This window comes from Eulemur rufifrons, chromosome 8 (assembly GCF_041146395.1).
Source record: "Eulemur rufifrons isolate Redbay chromosome 8, OSU_ERuf_1, whole genome shotgun sequence".
NCBI lineage: Eukaryota > Metazoa > Chordata > Mammalia > Primates > Lemuridae > Eulemur > Eulemur rufifrons.
This window is the reverse complement of record NC_090990.1, coordinates 28,516,998-28,535,196: the sequence shown is the minus strand read 5'-3', so window position 1 is coordinate 28,535,196 and position 18,199 is coordinate 28,516,998. Positions and strand designations below refer to the sequence as shown.

The 18,199-nt window shown below is 40.3% G+C and overlaps 2 protein-coding genes across 2 annotated transcripts in view; both read right to left on the bottom strand.

The window, feature by feature from the left end:
• Window positions 1-2,863: 2,863 nt before the first annotated feature.
• On the bottom strand, window positions 2,864-5,714 carry TMCO2 (transmembrane and coiled-coil domains 2). The gene is made up of 2 exons (XM_069479161.1): window positions 5,472-5,714; window positions 2,864-3,181 (listed from the first exon to the last, which is right to left on the bottom strand). Exons 1-2 carry the CDS (start codon window positions 5,712-5,714, stop codon window positions 2,864-2,866), a joined length of 561 nt encoding a protein of 186 aa, XP_069335262.1.
• Window positions 5,715-12,528: 6,814 nt separating this feature from the next.
• RLF (RLF zinc finger) overlaps window positions 12,529-18,199 on the bottom strand; it is a 70,263-nt gene continuing 64,592 nt past the window's right edge. The window contains exon 8 of the mRNA XM_069477758.1: window positions 12,529-17,667. Within this exon, the coding sequence (XP_069333859.1) occupies window positions 13,009-17,667 (4,659 nt within the window). The 3' untranslated portion in view covers window positions 12,529-13,008. The remainder of the gene's footprint in view (window positions 17,668-18,199) is intronic.

The window sequence follows — 18,199 nt, the reverse complement described above, 5'->3', positions numbered from 1 at the left end:
TTGGTGGGAGGGATGTTACTTTACTTCAGATGGTCAAGGAAAGCCTCTCAGATTAACTGGCATTTGAGACCCCCTTAGTGCCCCAAAATAAGAGAAGAAGCCATGTGGATATCTGGGGAAAATGCCAATCAGAGTGAACAGCAAGTGCAAAGGCCCCCAGGTTGGCCAATGCTTAGTATATCTGAGGAATGGTAAGAGAATGGAAGAAGAGTAGAGAGAGTGAGGAGGGGGAATGTAGATCATGCCATCATTCACAGTCTTTCAGTCAAGAACTTGACTTTCACTCACAATGAAAGAATAAGCCATTGCAGGATTTTGAGCAGAGGAGTGATCATCCCTCTGGCTACTGTGTGGAGATAAATTTAATGGGGATACAGAGGGAAGCAGGGAGTGTAGTTAGGAGGCCATTTTAAGAATCCAGGTGAGAGATGATGGCTTGGACTAGGGTGATCGGCAGTGGAGAGAAAAGTGAATTATGGAAGGTAAATAATCATGTGTTCCCTTTTTCAGAAAGACAGTGCTAATAGAGGGGCTGATCTGTGTGGAGTCTAAAAATGGGAGCCTCAAAATAGGCTGTTGGCAGGATTTTGCCAAAGAATAAAGATTGAATTCGGGGGATAAGGATTTTTCTCCCTAGAGTGGTAGACATTGCTGTGGGAGTAGTTCACCTACTCCATCTAACCTAAATGATAAAATAGCTTTCAAGCTCTTCCCTTATCTTGCCTTGATTCTCCACTTACCAAGCATCCAAGGTCCCTTAATTGATACCCTGGCTGTAAGTGCTCTGGTCACAAGAAATGAATGATCACCACTGGGAATGAATACTTGAATACTCAGCCTGTTATTACTGTGGTGTGAATCACACATCCTTTCTCAGGAGCTGAGAGCCAGAAATGAGGTGACTCCATCAGTTTCTTACCACACTGTGCACCTTAATAGGAGCAGCCAACCTGTTATTTCTTTTGCATTTGGCTCATTCTACTTTCTAGCTCATTCCACAGTCTGTTTCCCAGGCAAACTAGTAAATCCATGTTACTCCCTCTTAAAAAACCTATAATGGTCCATGTCCAATAGTGCAAAGCCCATACCATATAGTACAAATGTGAATATTAAGGCCCTTCTTCTAACACTTTCCATTGATATACACCAGAGGGATAACCAAGACAAGATGACTGAAATGAAATTCAGACAGCACAAAAATTGAGAGATTCACTTTAAAAGATTGATATAGCACCCCATCAGCAGCACAATAACAAACCTCTCACCTAAACCATCAGACGGTGCACTTTGTTAACTCCCATCTATTCTGTCCAACACATGAATTAAAGCAGATTTGAGGACGAGGTTAGTGTGTCTTACCCTGAAGCCAAAATCTTTAATTGTAGCTTTGGAAATACTTGGTGCATCAGCCACCCTAAAACTCTCCTTGTTCCCCAGGCAAACCATCCATTTTTTTTTTTTTTTTTAAAGAGACAGGGTCTTGCTCTCTCACTCAGGCTGGAGTGCCATGGCTTGATCATAGCTCACTGTAACTTCGAACTCCTGGGCTCAAGCGATCCTCCCACCTCAGCCTTTCAAGTAGCTGGGACTATAGGCATGCACCACTACACCCAGCTAAGCCATCCTTTTTATGTGTACCTCCATGATGATCCCACCAAGGGGAATACCTTCCATTTCATTGTCTGCCTATGTTATCCTTTATGGGAGAATTCAATGCAGGGCCTTTCCTGGCCCCACCCTGTATTTACCCACCTGTTTTTGCACTTGGTACACTGTACAATGAAGTCTCATCTTACACAGGGGTAGCATTTTAACACCAGGGCACCAGGCAGAAATTACAAATGGTCAAAATTACCCTTGGAAATCCCTTAGGGAGAAGTCACTTGGAAGATTGCTATATTGTCTCTTGCTGACCAGCATAGCCAATTTTTCTCCAGAATGGCAACAAATCACTATTTTCTCACCAAAAGAAATATTTCACTCAGGTGCCAAATATTTACAAAGTGTTTGTGTTTCAAATGGCCATGATCATATTTATTGTGTCAAAAGTGCACACACTATAAGGTTTGTGGAATCTGAGACCTGCTGAGAGAACTGCCACCTCCGAGTAGGCCATCTCTCTCTGTGTCTCTCATCTGGGTACACATTCATTGAGTAGAATGCCTCCATTTTTTCTTCCCTGTCAAGGAGAATTTACTTTAGTTCAAGATGATGTGACCCCACTGTATTATAATTGCCCATTCTGAAATTACCTGTCCATCCAGTCAAACTGAGTGCTCCTGAAGCACTGAGGCAGAGTCTCAGGCATTGTTACAATGCTTAGCCTACAATAGGTATCAGTAAAAGCTGGGTAAAAATTAAACAGTCTCCTTTATGTCGGTCTACTTCATATTCATTGCCCACCTTTGAGTAATTAATGCAGGAGACCCCTGGGCCACATATTTACTTTTAGGCCAAGGACCAGCACAGGGGCCAGCCCACTTCTATAGGACAGCCCATAGCACAGCCCTCAAATAGCACTTTCCTGCTTTTTGTTATATCCAGTCCAACCCCTTCCACATGGACCTCGAGGCCATGTCCCTGACCACTCTGCTTCTTTCCGCACCCGTTCAGTTCCAGTCTGGCTCTCCGTTCTGATACAGCTGCATACGCTCTCCAGCCTGCTGAGCGAGCACCACAGTCCCAGAGACATTTTTAACTACCACATTTATAACCCCACATTATCCCACCACACAAGTAGATCTGCCCTACTAAATAGAGAGCCAGTCCTTGCAAGGTCGTTTCAATATAGTTCTCTATCTTTATTGATATACCACTGCACACATGAGGGAAACAGTGCTTTTCTGGAAAAGACTGGAGTCCATCACATTTCAGATGTGGAAGTAAACCCCGATGTGGGCAAGGGACTCTGGCAGTCGGAGCAGCTGCAGTAGGGCTCAGAGGAGCACTCCTTCTTTGTATCAGGTTTTTGAGCAATGATCATCCCCTCCAGGTCCTTTACTTTGTTTTCCACAATCTGAAGTTTTTTCAAAATTTTCTCTTGCAGACCCAAGGACAGGAAGAGATTATTACTGTCTTGAAGTTGGAAAGCACTCCCTTCTGGGTTGGCTAGCAAAGCCTGAAAAAAATCTGCGCCTTTCTTGTAAATTTTGTAGAGTGTGATTACAAACAACAAGGTTTTCTAAAATGAAACAACAGAACCTGAGTGTTACTTGCTTATTCATGTGAAATGCCACAATTTACTATAGATGCAAAGCAAAGAGTAACAATTCCTCATTCTGACGCCAAGGCTTCCATTTAAAAAAACATTTTCACACCTATTTTTTCCTTTTATTTTTACCACAAACTGGAGAGAGATGCAGGTCAGGGATTATTATTTGCATTTAATTAATTAATTAAGACTATAATAATAGATACCATTTGCTGAATGTCTGCCACATCCTGGGCTAGAAGTTACCTTGCCTATGCATGACCTATTTATGCAGAAAAAACATAAGTGGATAATTATTTATATACCTTCCAGTTTGGACCCTGTCATTGTCCAAGGTCATACATAGTAGAGGCCAGACTGAAATCCAGGAATTCTTACTTCTAAACAGTCCGAAAAACTGGATTTCCTGGTCATGGAAAAGTTTTCAAAATATACTAGGACAGAGCAGGGCACATTGGTGCACACCTATAGTCCCAGCTACTAGGAAGGCTGAGATGGGAGGATCACTTGAGGCAAGTTTGAAGCTGTAGTGTGCCATTATGGCACCTGTGAATAGCCACTGCACTCCAGCCTGGGGAACATAGCAAGACCCTGTCAAAAAAAAATTTTTTTTAAGGTATATACTAGGACAGATTCCTGCCAGGATAAGAATAAAACCAATCATTTTTTTTCTTATAATAACTGGCACTATATATTGAATATGTGCTAAACTTTATACTTACAATATTTCCTTTAATCCTCACAACAACCCTAGGAGGGAAGCACTGCTAGCAAGTCAATCTTACAGATAAGGAAATGGGCTTAGAGGTTACGTGACAGCTCTCAGGTCACAGAGCAAGTGATGCAACAAAGATTTAAGTCCAAGCAGTCTGACTTCAGGGCCTAAGCTATTAACCACTCTGTTATACTACCTCTTTTTCTTGGCTGAGCTGTCTGGAGGGCTGCAAGCTCATCTTACTGATTGAGGTAAACTCAGAATTAGATAAGAGTTTGTTTTCTTGCCTTACATTCAATTAGCTAATTAAAATATGTGCACATATGTATATGTACATATATGTATACACAAACACATTCCTGTTGAGGATTTAGGACAGCTGGTTTACATTAAATGAGATTTTGGAGAACTGAATTTGGAATACTAAAAACTGGGTTTGTCAGCTCTTACAAACTATGTGAACTTGGGCAGGTGATAACAAAGTTCCCTTACCTACAAAATGGAGATGATAATCTGATGATCCCTGCCCTGGCTAGTATGCAGGATTGGCGGTGGCGGGGGTGGGGGATATTGGTTGGTTGGTTTTTTTGAGATCTCACTCTGTTGCCTAGGCTGGTCTTGAACTCGTGGCCTCAAGTGATCCTACTGCCTCAGCCTCCCAGAGTTCTGGGATTACAGGAATAAGCCACCTCACCTGGCCTATGCAGTTTTGACGGGTTAAGATAGAAAAAGGCCTGTGACCATGATTCCTAAACAATAGTGACATATGAAAACAAGCGAATGCTATAAAATGATCCAATAATAACTTCACACTGCATTAAGTAAACTCATCACTCTTTAAGAAAGCCCTCTTTAAATTGTCTCCTTAAATTTCTACTGAACCTCAATGCACTTCAGTTTTTTCATTTGTCATGTGAAAATAACCTCCATCTATTTCATGGAATTGGGATTCTCAAGGCAGTTTGACTATATTGTAAATAAACAATTATTATTGGTGATTAAATAGAAGTACGTAAAGTCTTAAATGTTTCTTACAATCTCAGCCAGTTAAATTCGTATTCCCAAAAAAAGGCCCTGTATATTTATGGAGACTTATCTTGTTGAAACACAATAATGAAAACATTGTGATGACTTAGTGAATACATATGCCTCCTTATCAGTTACAGAGCAATGGCATAGTAAGGACAGAAAGGCCATACCCAAGATCCCAGTTATGTGACAGTGCCTATACCATAAACATAGTAGGCACTCAAAGATGAGTAAGTGATCAAATTAGAGAGTAAAGCTGCTTTCTCAGGTTACGAACTAGTTTGATCTATTTTATTATAACAGGTAAGCCAGACCATCATGATAAAGAGCATTTTTATGCCCCAAACCTAATTGGTGGAGGTTTTCAAAGATAACCTAGTTTCAGCCAACTAAAAAGACAAGTGTTCACCTTTGCTCGTCTGCACGGTCTTAAATCTGGGTGGCAGCAATATGAGAGAGAACTAATCGAATTTCAATTTATAACTATTTAAATTTCTTGAAACAAAAGAGTATAACCTGAATTGATCGAATACTTCGTTTCCATAAGGTATATAATCCTATTCCCAACACGATCAGAAAGGAAATCCCCAGGATGGTTTGCACAGTCGGAGCAAGATTATCTAGTATCCCCAGACTTGTTTGCTGAGGTGCACTTGTCTCTCCCAGAATATTTGCTTGTATCCAATTCCATATTGTGCTCAGAGAGAGAGAATCTAACAGGCTGTCCCAGGTAGCAGATGAAGGTGAAGATGGTGGCATTTTAATAAGACAGCAGCTCCAGGAACTACATGGGCAGAGGCTTCAGGAATCTAGATACGAGTTAGGGGGAGTGGCCTGGGAGCCTAGGTGTTCCAGAGCCATTGTGAGCTGTGCTTTGTGATGTCACTGTTCCAAAGATCAGCTTGCTTTCCACTCACTCAGTAAATCTTCCCACTGGAAACCAGCCAGGCACTGGCCTGGGTTTTCAGTTCATGCATATTGCTTTCTCTGGTCTTTGGCTAGTCCTAGCTCTGGCACAGCATTATCCAATACAACTTTCTGCAACGATGGAAATGTTCTGTTATCTATCCTTTCCAAAGTGGTAACCACTAGTCACTTGAAATGTGGACAGTGTAGCAGAGGGACTGCATTTTACATTTTAATTAATTTTAAATAGCCACAGAATATTCCCAACAATTCCATGAAATGAATAGCAGCTATTTTCACGTGACAAATGATAAACCGAAGTGTGTTGACGTGGAGTAGAAATTTGAGGAGACAGGATTTAAAGAGGGGTTTCTTATGGAGTGGTTTACTTGGTAAATATGGAAAGAGGTTACTAAGGGATCATTTTCTAGCATTCCCCTTTCATATATCACTGTTGTTTAGAAATTATGATCTTTGGGAAGGCATTTCATGTATTTGAGCCTCATTTTGGTTATCTATTTGCAGATGGAGATTTCACTCCCTTCACAAGGTTTGTATTAGGAAAAAATGGTATCAATTCTAAGCACTTGGGAAACAGCAGCATGCTACACTGTAACCTATATGACATGTTATTGAATGAATTATTTACTGACTAGTATCTGTCTACTCATCAAGGAAGTATGAAGATATAAAAATAAAATGTATGGTCAGTTCTCAGAAAGCATTCAGGAAAAAAGATAGTTCACATACAAGTATATACTCTAAATTGTGAGATCAGATTACAAAGACAGCAAGACTCCAAAAGAGTTTGCACCAAGAGGAGAAGGGGCACAGTAAGGAAGGAAAGAAAGAATCAGTTACAACTTTTTTTTTTTTTTTTTTTAAATAGTCTGATGCTATACAAGGTTAAGATGTAGAAGGCAGACACCACAGGTTCCAATTTGTTCACTCTGGTTGACTGAGTGAAAAAACAGGAATAGAGAAGTCTGTTGGAAAAGTAATAACTATTTTGGTCTTGCAGGAAACAGAGGTGTGGTATGTTGCTTGAGGTGTCAGGAGCACATTCAGAAAATGGGGTCTAGAATGCTGTTGGAAATATAGTACCTATGTTAGGGTGAAATGACTTACTGACTTACGAATGACTGCTGGTAATGTAAAACCCATAGCCCACTAGTGACTGCAGCCAGAATCACTTCTAGCAAGGAATAAAAGTTACTCAGATAAGACTTGAGATTTGATTATAATAGTTTAAGCACAGGTCAGAAACTATTAAAGAATGAGTAAAACTAGAAACATTTTGGAGAAAGACAGGATTGTGAAAACTATTTCCCAAGACTCCCTACACTAGATTACATGAGGTGAAGGGTTACATGGCACCTTATTCTTTACTTTCAAAGCATAACACAATTATAGTTATTTGTGCAACTTTTGGTTTAATATCTGTCTTCCCTGACTATTGTAAGCTCAAGGAAGACAGGAACTATATCCATTTTATTGACTACTGTATCCCTAGTGCTTGGCACATAGTAGGCAAAATAAGTATTTTTAAATGAACGTAAATATCTTTATAGCCAAAACTGTTCATTCATCAAGTGGCTATTGTATTTGTGTAGATGCATGTATGGATTAGTTGTTAAGTACTGGGAATATGATGGATCTGGGTTCAAATTTTGGCTCTACTTAGTACTTTGGACAAGTTATTTACCTAAAGCTTAACACACTCATTTGTAAAGCAAGACTAATTCCTCCTTCATAGAGCTGAAATGAAGATTTGATAATTTGTGTGAAAAAACCATGCCACGCATGTAGGTACGGGGCCATTATTATTGGTAGTGAGATTTATGACCAAATACAAGGTATTGTAAATCTCAAGAGTATAAGGTGCTTCAAACAGAATCTAGTCCAAAAAACCCATTTATTTTTTGACTCCCCTCTTGGATACCCGAACGCCTCCAATAATGAAGAATTTACCACTGTCCGTGGCAGGCATCTCAGCTCACCTTCAGTAGTGTCATCCATCCATCTATATAGCCATCCAGCCATCTAGCCGTCTGTCACTCAGTCGCTTCCACTCAGCAGTCTCCCACATCACACCATTAGTACTTAATGATTTATGCAATGCCTACTTTTCAAGCCTTCAATAGGTTCTCCGTTGCCTTTCAAACAAAATTCAAAATCTAGAACATGGTTATAGGGCACCAAAATACATGCACCTGGTCCCTGCTTACCTATCCAACCTTCCCTCCTTTCCCTCTATTTATTCTCTCAACTCCAACTATAGTAGTCTTGTCAACATCACCAACACACAAAGCTGCTGCACCACAAAGCCTCTGAACGTAATTGGATTATCCTCTGCTTGGATTTTTTTTTTTTTTTTTTGCGCAGGCTGGAATGCAGTGGCTATTCATAGGTACGATCATTATGCACTGTAGCCTCAAACTCCTGGGCTCGAGGGATCCTTCCACCTCAGTCTCCCAAGTAGCTTGGACTACGGGTACCCACCACTGCGCCCAGCTATTGCCTGGCTAACTTCTATCAATTTTCCAGTTTCAGTTTCAGTATCATCCTCAAGGAAGCTTTTCCTGTCTTTTTTTAGGTCTCCATCTCATAGTGCTTTTTTCCTGTCACTTTTACTTAACTAATTATTTGTAGTGTTTCGTTTGTCTCTCTTGCCTACTAGATTCTAAATCTCCATGACACAGGAAACTTAAATATTTGAGTCTTATTCAACATTCTTATCACCTAGGGGCTAGAAGATGGTATGTGCTTAGTAAATATTTGGCTTCTTATTAACATTCAGATAGCTTTCCTATGCCTCTGGTCCTCTTTTCCAGGCCAAACCTGCCAAATACATGTTGACAGGTTTTAAAATCCCCTGTCCTGGTTACTTTCCTCAGAATGATTCAGACCTCCAAATGCAGTCTGTCAGAGTCCACTCTTGCAGGTGTAGGCCAAGCAGGCCAGAACAGTGTAAGCCACTTTCTAGACCCAGCACTACATAATACGGTATAAATCAGTAGCATAAAGCCAGGAGGTATCAGTTTATCTTGGGATGGGAGGTGGGGAAAAGCAACTTTTCTGACTTTTAGAACTTTCTTTCAGAAAGGAAGAAAATTTGACTTTTTCATACGTTACAAGTTATTCACAGAAACAAAATGCACCCGTTTCCCATTTCTATATTCAACGAAGAAATGTTAACACTGAATGCATGACTATGGAGTTGGAGCTGCATGACTTGACTTTTACTTACACTTCAAATCTTATTTCCCACTATTCACTTTCTTTTTTTTTTTTTTTTTGAGACAGAGTCTCACTCTGTTGCCCAGGCTAGAGTGAGTGCCGTGGCATCAGCTTAGCTCACAGCAACCTCAGACTCCTGGGCTCAAGCGATCCTACTGCCTCAGCCTCCCGAGTAGCTGGGACTACAGGCATGTGCCACCATGCCCGGCTAATTTTTTCTATATATATATTTAGCTGTCTGTATAATTTCTTTCTATTTTTAGTAGAGATGGGGTCTCGCTCTTGCTCAGGCTGGTCTCGAACTCCTGAGCTCAAACGATCCGCCCACCTCGGCCTCCCAGAGTGCTAGGATTACAGGCGTGAGCCACCGCGCCCGGCCTTATTTCCCACTATTCACTTTCTTTTTTCCTTTTTTCATCAGTGATGGGATATGTTTGCTGGTCTCGAACTCCTGGCCTCAAGCAATCCTCTTGCCATGAACTCCCAAAGTGCTAGGATTACAGGTGTGAACCACCATCACCATGCCTGGCCCACTATTCACTTTCAAAAACAATACATTTAGTTTGCAGAACTGTAGTATTTTTGGTACTTCAAATACCACCTTGCCATTTTTCATCTGTTATTCCTTCACATTAAGTGCCCCTCCCTGATTTTTTTTTTTTGACGCTCTGTTGCCCGGGCTAGAGTGAGTGCCGTGGCGTCAGCCTAGCTCACAGCAACCTCAAATTCCTGGGCTTAAGCGATCCTACTGCCTCAGCCTCCCGGGTAGCTGGGACTACAGGCATGTGCCACCATGCCCGGCTAATTTTTTCTATATATATTTTAGTTGGCCAGATAATTTCTATTTTTAGTAGAGACAGGGTCTCGCTCTTGCTCAGGCTGGTCTCGAACTCCTGAGCTGGAGGGATCCGCCCGTCTCGGCCTCCCAGAGTGCTAGGATTACAGGCGTGAGCCACTGCACCCGGCCGTGATTTTCTTCTAGTCAGAAGAGATTGGAAACTGGGCTCAATCTCTATTTGTGTCAGCAAGGCAAGACACTTCCATCTCTATCTCAAGTTCTTTATCTGTCAAATAAGGATCATAACAGCACCTACTTCATGGGATTATGAAAACTCAACAAGATAATTTTACATAAAGTGCTAAAAAGCATAATTACCCTGAATTCTCACAGTACTTCCCACTTTGTATTCCAGGCCAATGCTTCTAGAACTTTTCTGTGCCTACGTATGATCCATCCGGAGATCTTGCAGATTTTGGTTCAGTAGGGTCTGGAGTGGGATCTGAAATTCTTCATTTTTAACAAGCTCCTAGGTGATGCCCAAGCTGCTGGCCGCTACTACGCTTTGAGTAACAATGTTCTGAGCTACCCCAGCCCTCCTTCACCTTTTGTTAAAGCTCCATGAAGGCCTTGAAAATTTACTTTGTATTTCTGTCTCCCAAAGCACCTGGAATTGTATGTTTTTTTTGTTTGTTTTGTTTTTGAGACAGAGTCTCGCTCTGTTGCCTGGGCTAGAGTGCCCTGGCTTCAGCCTAGCTCACAGCAACCTCAAACTCCTGGGCTCGGCCTGTATGTTTTTAAGTATGTATGTGCTTATATATTTGGTGAATGACTATGCCCCCCCAAGACTATGTCCTTGGCAGCTCAGCTCAGAAGTAGGCAACCTTGCCAGATGTGGTAGCTCACACCTATAATCCTAGCACTCTGGGAGGACTGCTTAAGGTGAGGAGTTCAAGACCAGCCTATGCAAGAGGGAGACCCTTTCTCTACCAAAAAACCAGAAAAAATTAGCCAGGCGTGGTGGCTAGAACCTGTAGTCCCAGCTACCTGGGAGGCTGAGGCAGGAGGACTCCTTAAGCCCAGTAATTTGAGGTTGCAGTGAGCTATGATGATGCCACTGTCTTAGGGAGCAAACAAACAAACAAAAAAAGCAAACAAACAAATAAAAAAACCCCAAAGTAGGCAATCTGGGACTGAGAGAGGACAGATTGGGAATGGAATGCCCCTAGGAAAACTAATCAAAATCTTCCTTTTCCACAGTTCCCCACCTCTTTCACACATATGCTTATGAAAATGGGGGGGAAAACAATGAACCTAGAAAATTCTGGGTAAAAGTAGAGAATGGAACGGTCTGGAACTCTTGAAGTCCTAACCGCAGGGATGAGAAAGAAATGTCAACTGTGTGTTTGAGTCATTTTCATATTGCTAGCTAATGAAAGTGGTTGAAAACTTGACAAGGAACAGACAATAAAGCTACTGCATTTTTAAGAACATATTGCTGGCTAGGTGCAGTGGCTCACGCCTGTAATCCTAGCACTCTGGGAGGCCGAGGTGGGAGGATCGCTCAAGGTCAGGAGTTCAAGACTAGCCTGAGCAAGAGCGAGACCCCACCTCTACCAAAAACAGAAAGAAATTATATATAGAAAAATTAACTGGGCATAGCGTCGCATGCCTATAGTCCCTGCTACTTGGGAGGCTGAGGCAGAAGGATTGCTTAAGCCCAGGAGTTTGAGGTTTCTGTGAGCTAGGCTGATGCCACGGCACTCTAGCCACGGCACTCTAGCACGGGCAACAGAGTGAGACTCTGTCTCAAAAAAAAAAAAAAAAAGAACGTATTGCTATCCCTGTTATTAAGTGAAGATGTTCCACAGTCCACGGAAACTCAACACATCCCAAAACCAAACTCATCTTGGCTTTTCATCCTCTTCCCAAACACCCATTCCTCCTTTTGTATTACTGCCTTAACTGTTTCCTCAAGTCCTTTTCTTCTCTCTCCAAGGCCCGACAATCCTGTCTCCTTGATTTCATCTACTCTGCCTTCTGCTGCAAGTGTCAGTACAGACCCCTCAACAAGTTTGCCTCAATTACTTCAACAGTCTTATCTACTATTTCCACTCTCAGCTCTTACAATCACACTCCATGTTTCAAGCGATCTATAAATTAAAATTTGAATGCAAATTAAAATTTGCTTTAACATCCTTCAAAGGCTTTCAGCTGTCTAGAGACTCAAGTCCAAACTCCTAGTATTCATGGTTTGGTTCCTGCCTATCTCTGGAATAACTTCACCGCTTTCTATTGCTCCCCTTTTACTGTCAGCATATTAAATTATTTGTAGTTTCCTGGAAATAAGCCTTCATGCCTCCGCATCTGCCATCCCCTGCATGTTTTGCTTGGCACACTCTCTCCTTTCTACCTGGCCAACTTCTGGATATCCTCCTTTGGGAGCAATCTTGACTCCCAAAGCTAATTACTCAATCTCAGATTTTCTTCCACAAAAATTTTAATAGCTATTAAAAAAAAAAACCTTGATCTGAATGGTTTAATAAGAAATGAAAAATTACTGGGGTAAAATATGACTGCACATTTCAGAAAATAAGTGCAATTCCAGTTTACACGTGGCATGAAAACTCATTATGAGTAAACAAGAAATGGGTGAAAAATTGTAATTTATTGAAACTCAACTCAAAAAATATAAGATGCTGTAGTATACAATATATTACACAAAGCACCCTCAGGTGCACATTCAAGTCAAGTAAGAACTCCATATCCCTTTCCCTAGCCCTCCCACCCTGGGACCTTAGTATTTGTTTCATATACAATCATGCACACTTAATTTGAAAAAGGAAGCCCCAGTATATTTTGATGTATTAATTAGCACCAAACAAGAGTACAGTTCCATTTCTTTTTTTTAATAAACAAACCAAAAAAAAAAAAACCCAATCAATAAACCAACTGGAGAGCTAATGGACTCAGCCAATACTGCTGACATAGATATTATACATTCATGTAAATACACAGCCTATTCTACCCTAAACAACGGTGTGGCTGGGTCTCAGCCTTTGTTCGAGTTGGCAATTGTCCCCATGTTGCAGTGTTGGAGCCAGTCTGTTTCTAAAACAAAATTGCTATTTAAGAACTTCCTACACAAAGCTCATCTGTCTTTTTTGTTGGAAACAAGTCTAAAATTGGTGTGGAAAACTTAGATCTTTCAAGAACAACCACTGGCCGAAGATAATGAAGCTGTTTTAAGGCAAGCTCTCCACAGTCTGTTAATGCTTTGTCCAGTACAACCCTCAGGTTTTCCAAGGAAGGAACTGTTGTTGTTTCTGCTACTATCAAAGGTGGGATTGCAGTCAGGTTCTCATGAATTGTAGAGTCACCAGAAGAATGAGGTATGTCAACTTCAGGGTCATGGTCATTCACCATATTATTTGCCATAACAGTCCCTGTTAAGTCATTACTGGGCTGTGAAGAATTACTTAATGTTAAGTGCTCCGTAGGCTCCCAATCATCAAAATCATCTTCTTTCTCTTCACTTTCCTGAATAAATTTCAGAAATGAAGACTCAAATCCCATAGGTTTGTAAGTCTTCAAATCAAATGACCTGGGCTGTGAATGCTTCCTAAAATTCTCTTTTGGGACATGGGTTGAATTTTTTACAATGTTTTCTTGCCCTGAACTAGGCTGCCCACTTTCTGAGTCTTTGATCCTTGGTAAAGGTAGCTGGAAACCTGCGAAATAAGACCCACTTTCATTTCCACTGGGATTAGGTATGGAATTTTCTATTTTACAAGGAGGAGGCTGAACTATATTACATTGTTCCAAAGAAGTGGTTTCTGAACTATGGTTACATTTCAAAGTTCCCCGGTAGAGCAGAGTATTTGCATCAAATACTGGGCTGCTTTCTATGCACCCTTTCTGACCTCCATCCCTTTCACCTGGATGAGAGGAATCAGTGTTCTGGAGGGGTGCACTACTGTCACCCGGGGAATGGCTGTGCTTTGTGTGCTCTGATTCACAGCTTCTATTTTCTTCTTTCTTTATACAGGGATCTGTTTCAGAAGGGGGCTCCTCCTTAATTTTGGTACCGTACTTAACACAAACAACAAGGTTCTCCATCTGTTGCTCTAAGTAGGCACTACTCATCTGATGGGTACGTTTGTAATGCCTCACTATGCTGCTCTCCAACTTCACCACAGATAAGCATCCTTGAACCATGCAGGGGTACTGTGTGTGCTCAGACTGCTCCACACACATATGGAGGGCTTCAGCTCTTGTTTTAAAACTAATTGGAGCTTTCTTTTCTTTGATTAAGCCACATTTTTTAGTCTTAGCATTAAATGATCTCCTGGTAGTCTGATGTTCATGCCCCTGAGTATGAGCTGTTTGACATACCTTCTCACTCCTTAGTAGTCTTTCATTTGCTACTTTCTGACTTCTAAAGAGATCATCATAATAGTCCTTATGTCGGTAATATACATGTTGGGAATAATTACTGCGATGGGTGAAAATCTGGCCACAGCCATTGAGATCACAATGAATTTCATAATCTGAATGTATTTCTCCTTCAATATTATGCTGTTCCATCAAGTGGTGCTTCAACTTGTTGAATGTATAAAAAACAGCAGGGCACTGAGGCTGGTTACAAGAAAACCTTGCCACAGATTCAGCTTCAGAAAGTACTTTAGGCTCTTCAATATGGTCTAGGTTATGAGAGTCACTACAGTGCTTAGCAAGAGCTTTGGAGCACAGGAAGCGTTTGTTACATTCCTTATATTTGCAAGCAAATATCTTTTTACATTTGACAAGTTCCCTTTTGGTTCTTGCTTTGTCTTTTTCTAAACATAATTGTTCTTTGTTGTACTGATGTACAGTTCGGTAATGGCGAATCAAGCCTTTTAAATTGGTGAAGGAGGAGTTGCAAGTTTTATGGATACAATGGAATGGTTTGTGGTATTTATTCAAAATATAGCACAGATTTCCTTTAGCAACAGTTCGCCTGCTACCTCTTCCCTCTCTTCCTTCTTGTTCTTCTCTATGGCTGCCTATTGGTGATGAAATATCTGATGTTTTACTTTCTGTTTCTTCACAGGATGACTCCAAATCTGTTTCTGAACTGCATTCATCCTTTTTAGAATGACAGTGTGGCTTATCAGAGTTACTGTTGGGATCACCTCCAAGTTCTACAGAACAATCACCTTTCAACCTTTCTACTGAGCATGGGCCTTCATGATCACATTTTTCATTATCCAATAGTCTGTGAGTTGCTCTGTCACTGCCAATTTGATGTTTGTTTTTATAATGAATCCTAAGGTGTGTTTTTCTCGTAAATGACCTTTGGCAAATATGACACTGGAATGGGGAATACCGATGTTGAAACATGGTTAACTGAAGGACTTTTTCTTTTGAATAATTATGCTTTTTAAGATAATGCATTAGCAAAGCCTCTCGGGTCACAAATTCATATTTGCATCCTTGAAGCTCACAGAAAAAAGGCTTAGCCGCCAACTGTGCAAGGTACTGACTTGGCATATTTTCATCTTGATTCTGAAAATTAAGGTCCGAGATAGTAGATGAAACTGATTGAAGAGACTTAGCACCACTGGATGGGTACCCCTGCAATGACCCTGAGAAAGATCCATGTGTTATCGAGTTTTTCAAGCTTAAATGTTTCAAGCGTAACAGAAGTTCCAACATGGTATCCTCTGTACATGGCCTTTTAGAAGCACAAACGGAGGCTTCTGAGGAATAACCTTGATGTTCTCGTTTACATTTAGTATGAATGTTGTGATCTAGACTTTCATCTGGGGAGTCACTATTTGTATCGGAACTGGGTTTCGTTTCTGCATCAAACTTTTCAGTTGTTTGATTATGTTCATTACCCAAACAGGGCAAGACATCTTTTGTCTTTATCTTTTTGGGTTTGAAATGGTATGGATGAACTTTCCGTAGATGTTTCTGCATTCCTTTTGCATTTTTGTATGTGGAACCACAGCCATCAAAACCACAGGTAAACTTAGTACCATCAAAACAAACTGCCACATTGGAACATTTTTCTTTTAAACTGGAGGGCACAAAGACTTTCTCATGAGATAATAATATATCCTGCATGGTTTCAGAGTGATCTAGTGTGTCAATCAACTCTTCATTCATTGAAGCTGAAGAGCTATGACTTAACTGATCACTAGAATTACTGTCACTGTTTTCTTTCAGGTTTTCTGCAGTTTCTGTATCTATTTGAGTAGTAGCTGATTCTGCACAGAAGAGAAGATCCTCAGGTAAATGTGATTTATCAGTTTGGTCAAGTAGATGGGGCTGATCAATACAGTCTTGCTTTTCGCCTGCTGTAGACTCCTCAACTTTCACTGGTTTCTTTATGTCTCCATTTGAACTTTCAACATTATGCATTGAGAGGTGATTCTGGTATTCAATTTTGGAATAATAGAACTTTTTACAGCCAACAAAGTTGCATGTGTAAGATGCATCCCTAAAGTGTTGTGCTTCATGGTGGTAAAGCTGTCCCAAGTCACTGAAAACAATATTACAGCCATTTAATTCACATTTATAACGCAGATCACCATGTTTTTGTTTATGGTTAAGTAGTTCATTTACTGATCCAAACCTAGCATAGCAATCTATAGATACACACATATAAGGTTGAGGACCACAATGCACTTGTTCATGCTCTCGCAGGTGGAAAGCAGACATGAAATGTCGTCGACAATAAGTACACTTCTCTCTTCTATTTTTCATATCCAAGTAGTGCTTGGCATTTTCATCATTATTTTGGTGTTCAGCTTTAAGATGCACACTTAAGTATTTAAATTGCTTAAATACACGGGAACAGTCTGTACCAGGGCATGGGTACAAATCTCTGTCTTGCAGGTGGCAATCTTCTAATTTGCTGAATGTGACATATTCATGAGATTCTCCTTTGGCTTGTTCATTCAATGAATGATTTTGCTCCGGGGTTGCAGAGGGGCTCTTGGGACAAATACCCTTTTGAGAGCCTTTTAACAGTAATTTCTTTTTAGAGCGGTCCCTTCTGCTTGGTGGCATTTTAACATGTTCCATCACATGAGGAACAAACATTTCTTTTCTCTTAAATTTTTTAATACAAACTGGACAGGTATAAATCCCATCTTCCATATGCATCTTAGAATGATGAAGAATCCTGGCCTCTATATATTCCCGTTTACATAACAAACAGAAAAACTTATATTGAAGCCATCTCTGATATCTTTCAGAAGAGCCAATGGGTTTTTTGTCTCTTTTCTCCTTATGTTGATCTGTCAGATCTCTTCTTCTATATTGTTTATCTTCTTTACCTTCATCATAGTCACTGAGAATTGACTCTAAAACATCTGTGTCATTAATAGACATTTCATAGCCACTTAAATCATCATCAGAATCTGAGGCTTCTTGTCCTAGAAGTTGGTGGCAGTGTCGTTTTAAAGTTTTCCAGTCCCAAAATTCAGGATCAAAAGGCCAGTGGGCTTTTAAAGCTAGTAAGAGCTCACATCGAAGAGAATTCGGAACTGGTGCATTTTCTTCATCAAATTTTTGATCTGGTTGCAAATACAGATCTTCCAACATATTAAATCCATCCAAACTGGGTTCAATTAAGAATTCTGTAAGTTGACAGGCTCGTCTAACTTCTAAATCTCCTGGTAGAAGACAGGCGATTGTTTTACACACTGATGCCTTCATTTCCTCATCCTCACTTGATCTGAGTTGAAGAGCTCTGACACATAGTAAAATTGACACCCCAAGACCAGCATCTTTTGCCTATTAAAAAAAACAAAAATAAAAAAGTTATATTTTTCCTATACAGAAATGTTACATAACTTTTGCTATAAGGTATTTTAGCCTCTCAAAGAGGCTAATTTAGAGAATTCTTACATTTTATCTTAAATCTTTCTTCATGTGAGTTACATTTAGATAAATTCTTGCCTCAACATGCAAAGGACTAGCTTAGCTGCTACAACAATGAACAACCGTGTATATTTACAGAGGATCCAACTTTACAAAGCACTGCCTATTAAAGCAGTCCCTAACTCCCAAAGAGCTTATTTATGTGCCAAATGTACAAACAGTAAATAAACATGAATCAAAAGGAATTCAAGATAAATAAGGTCACTGAAGGATTAAAAAAAGAATGGTGTTGAGCTGAGTAGAAAGGATAGGGTTTAAATAAATAGGGGCAAGAAGAAACACAGGTAGAGAAGTGAACGTGAGATTAGATTAAATTTAAGAACTCCATGTATCACAAACACTGGTTTTTCTTAAAACCCCAAAGCTAAAATAAACGATCCTCTCC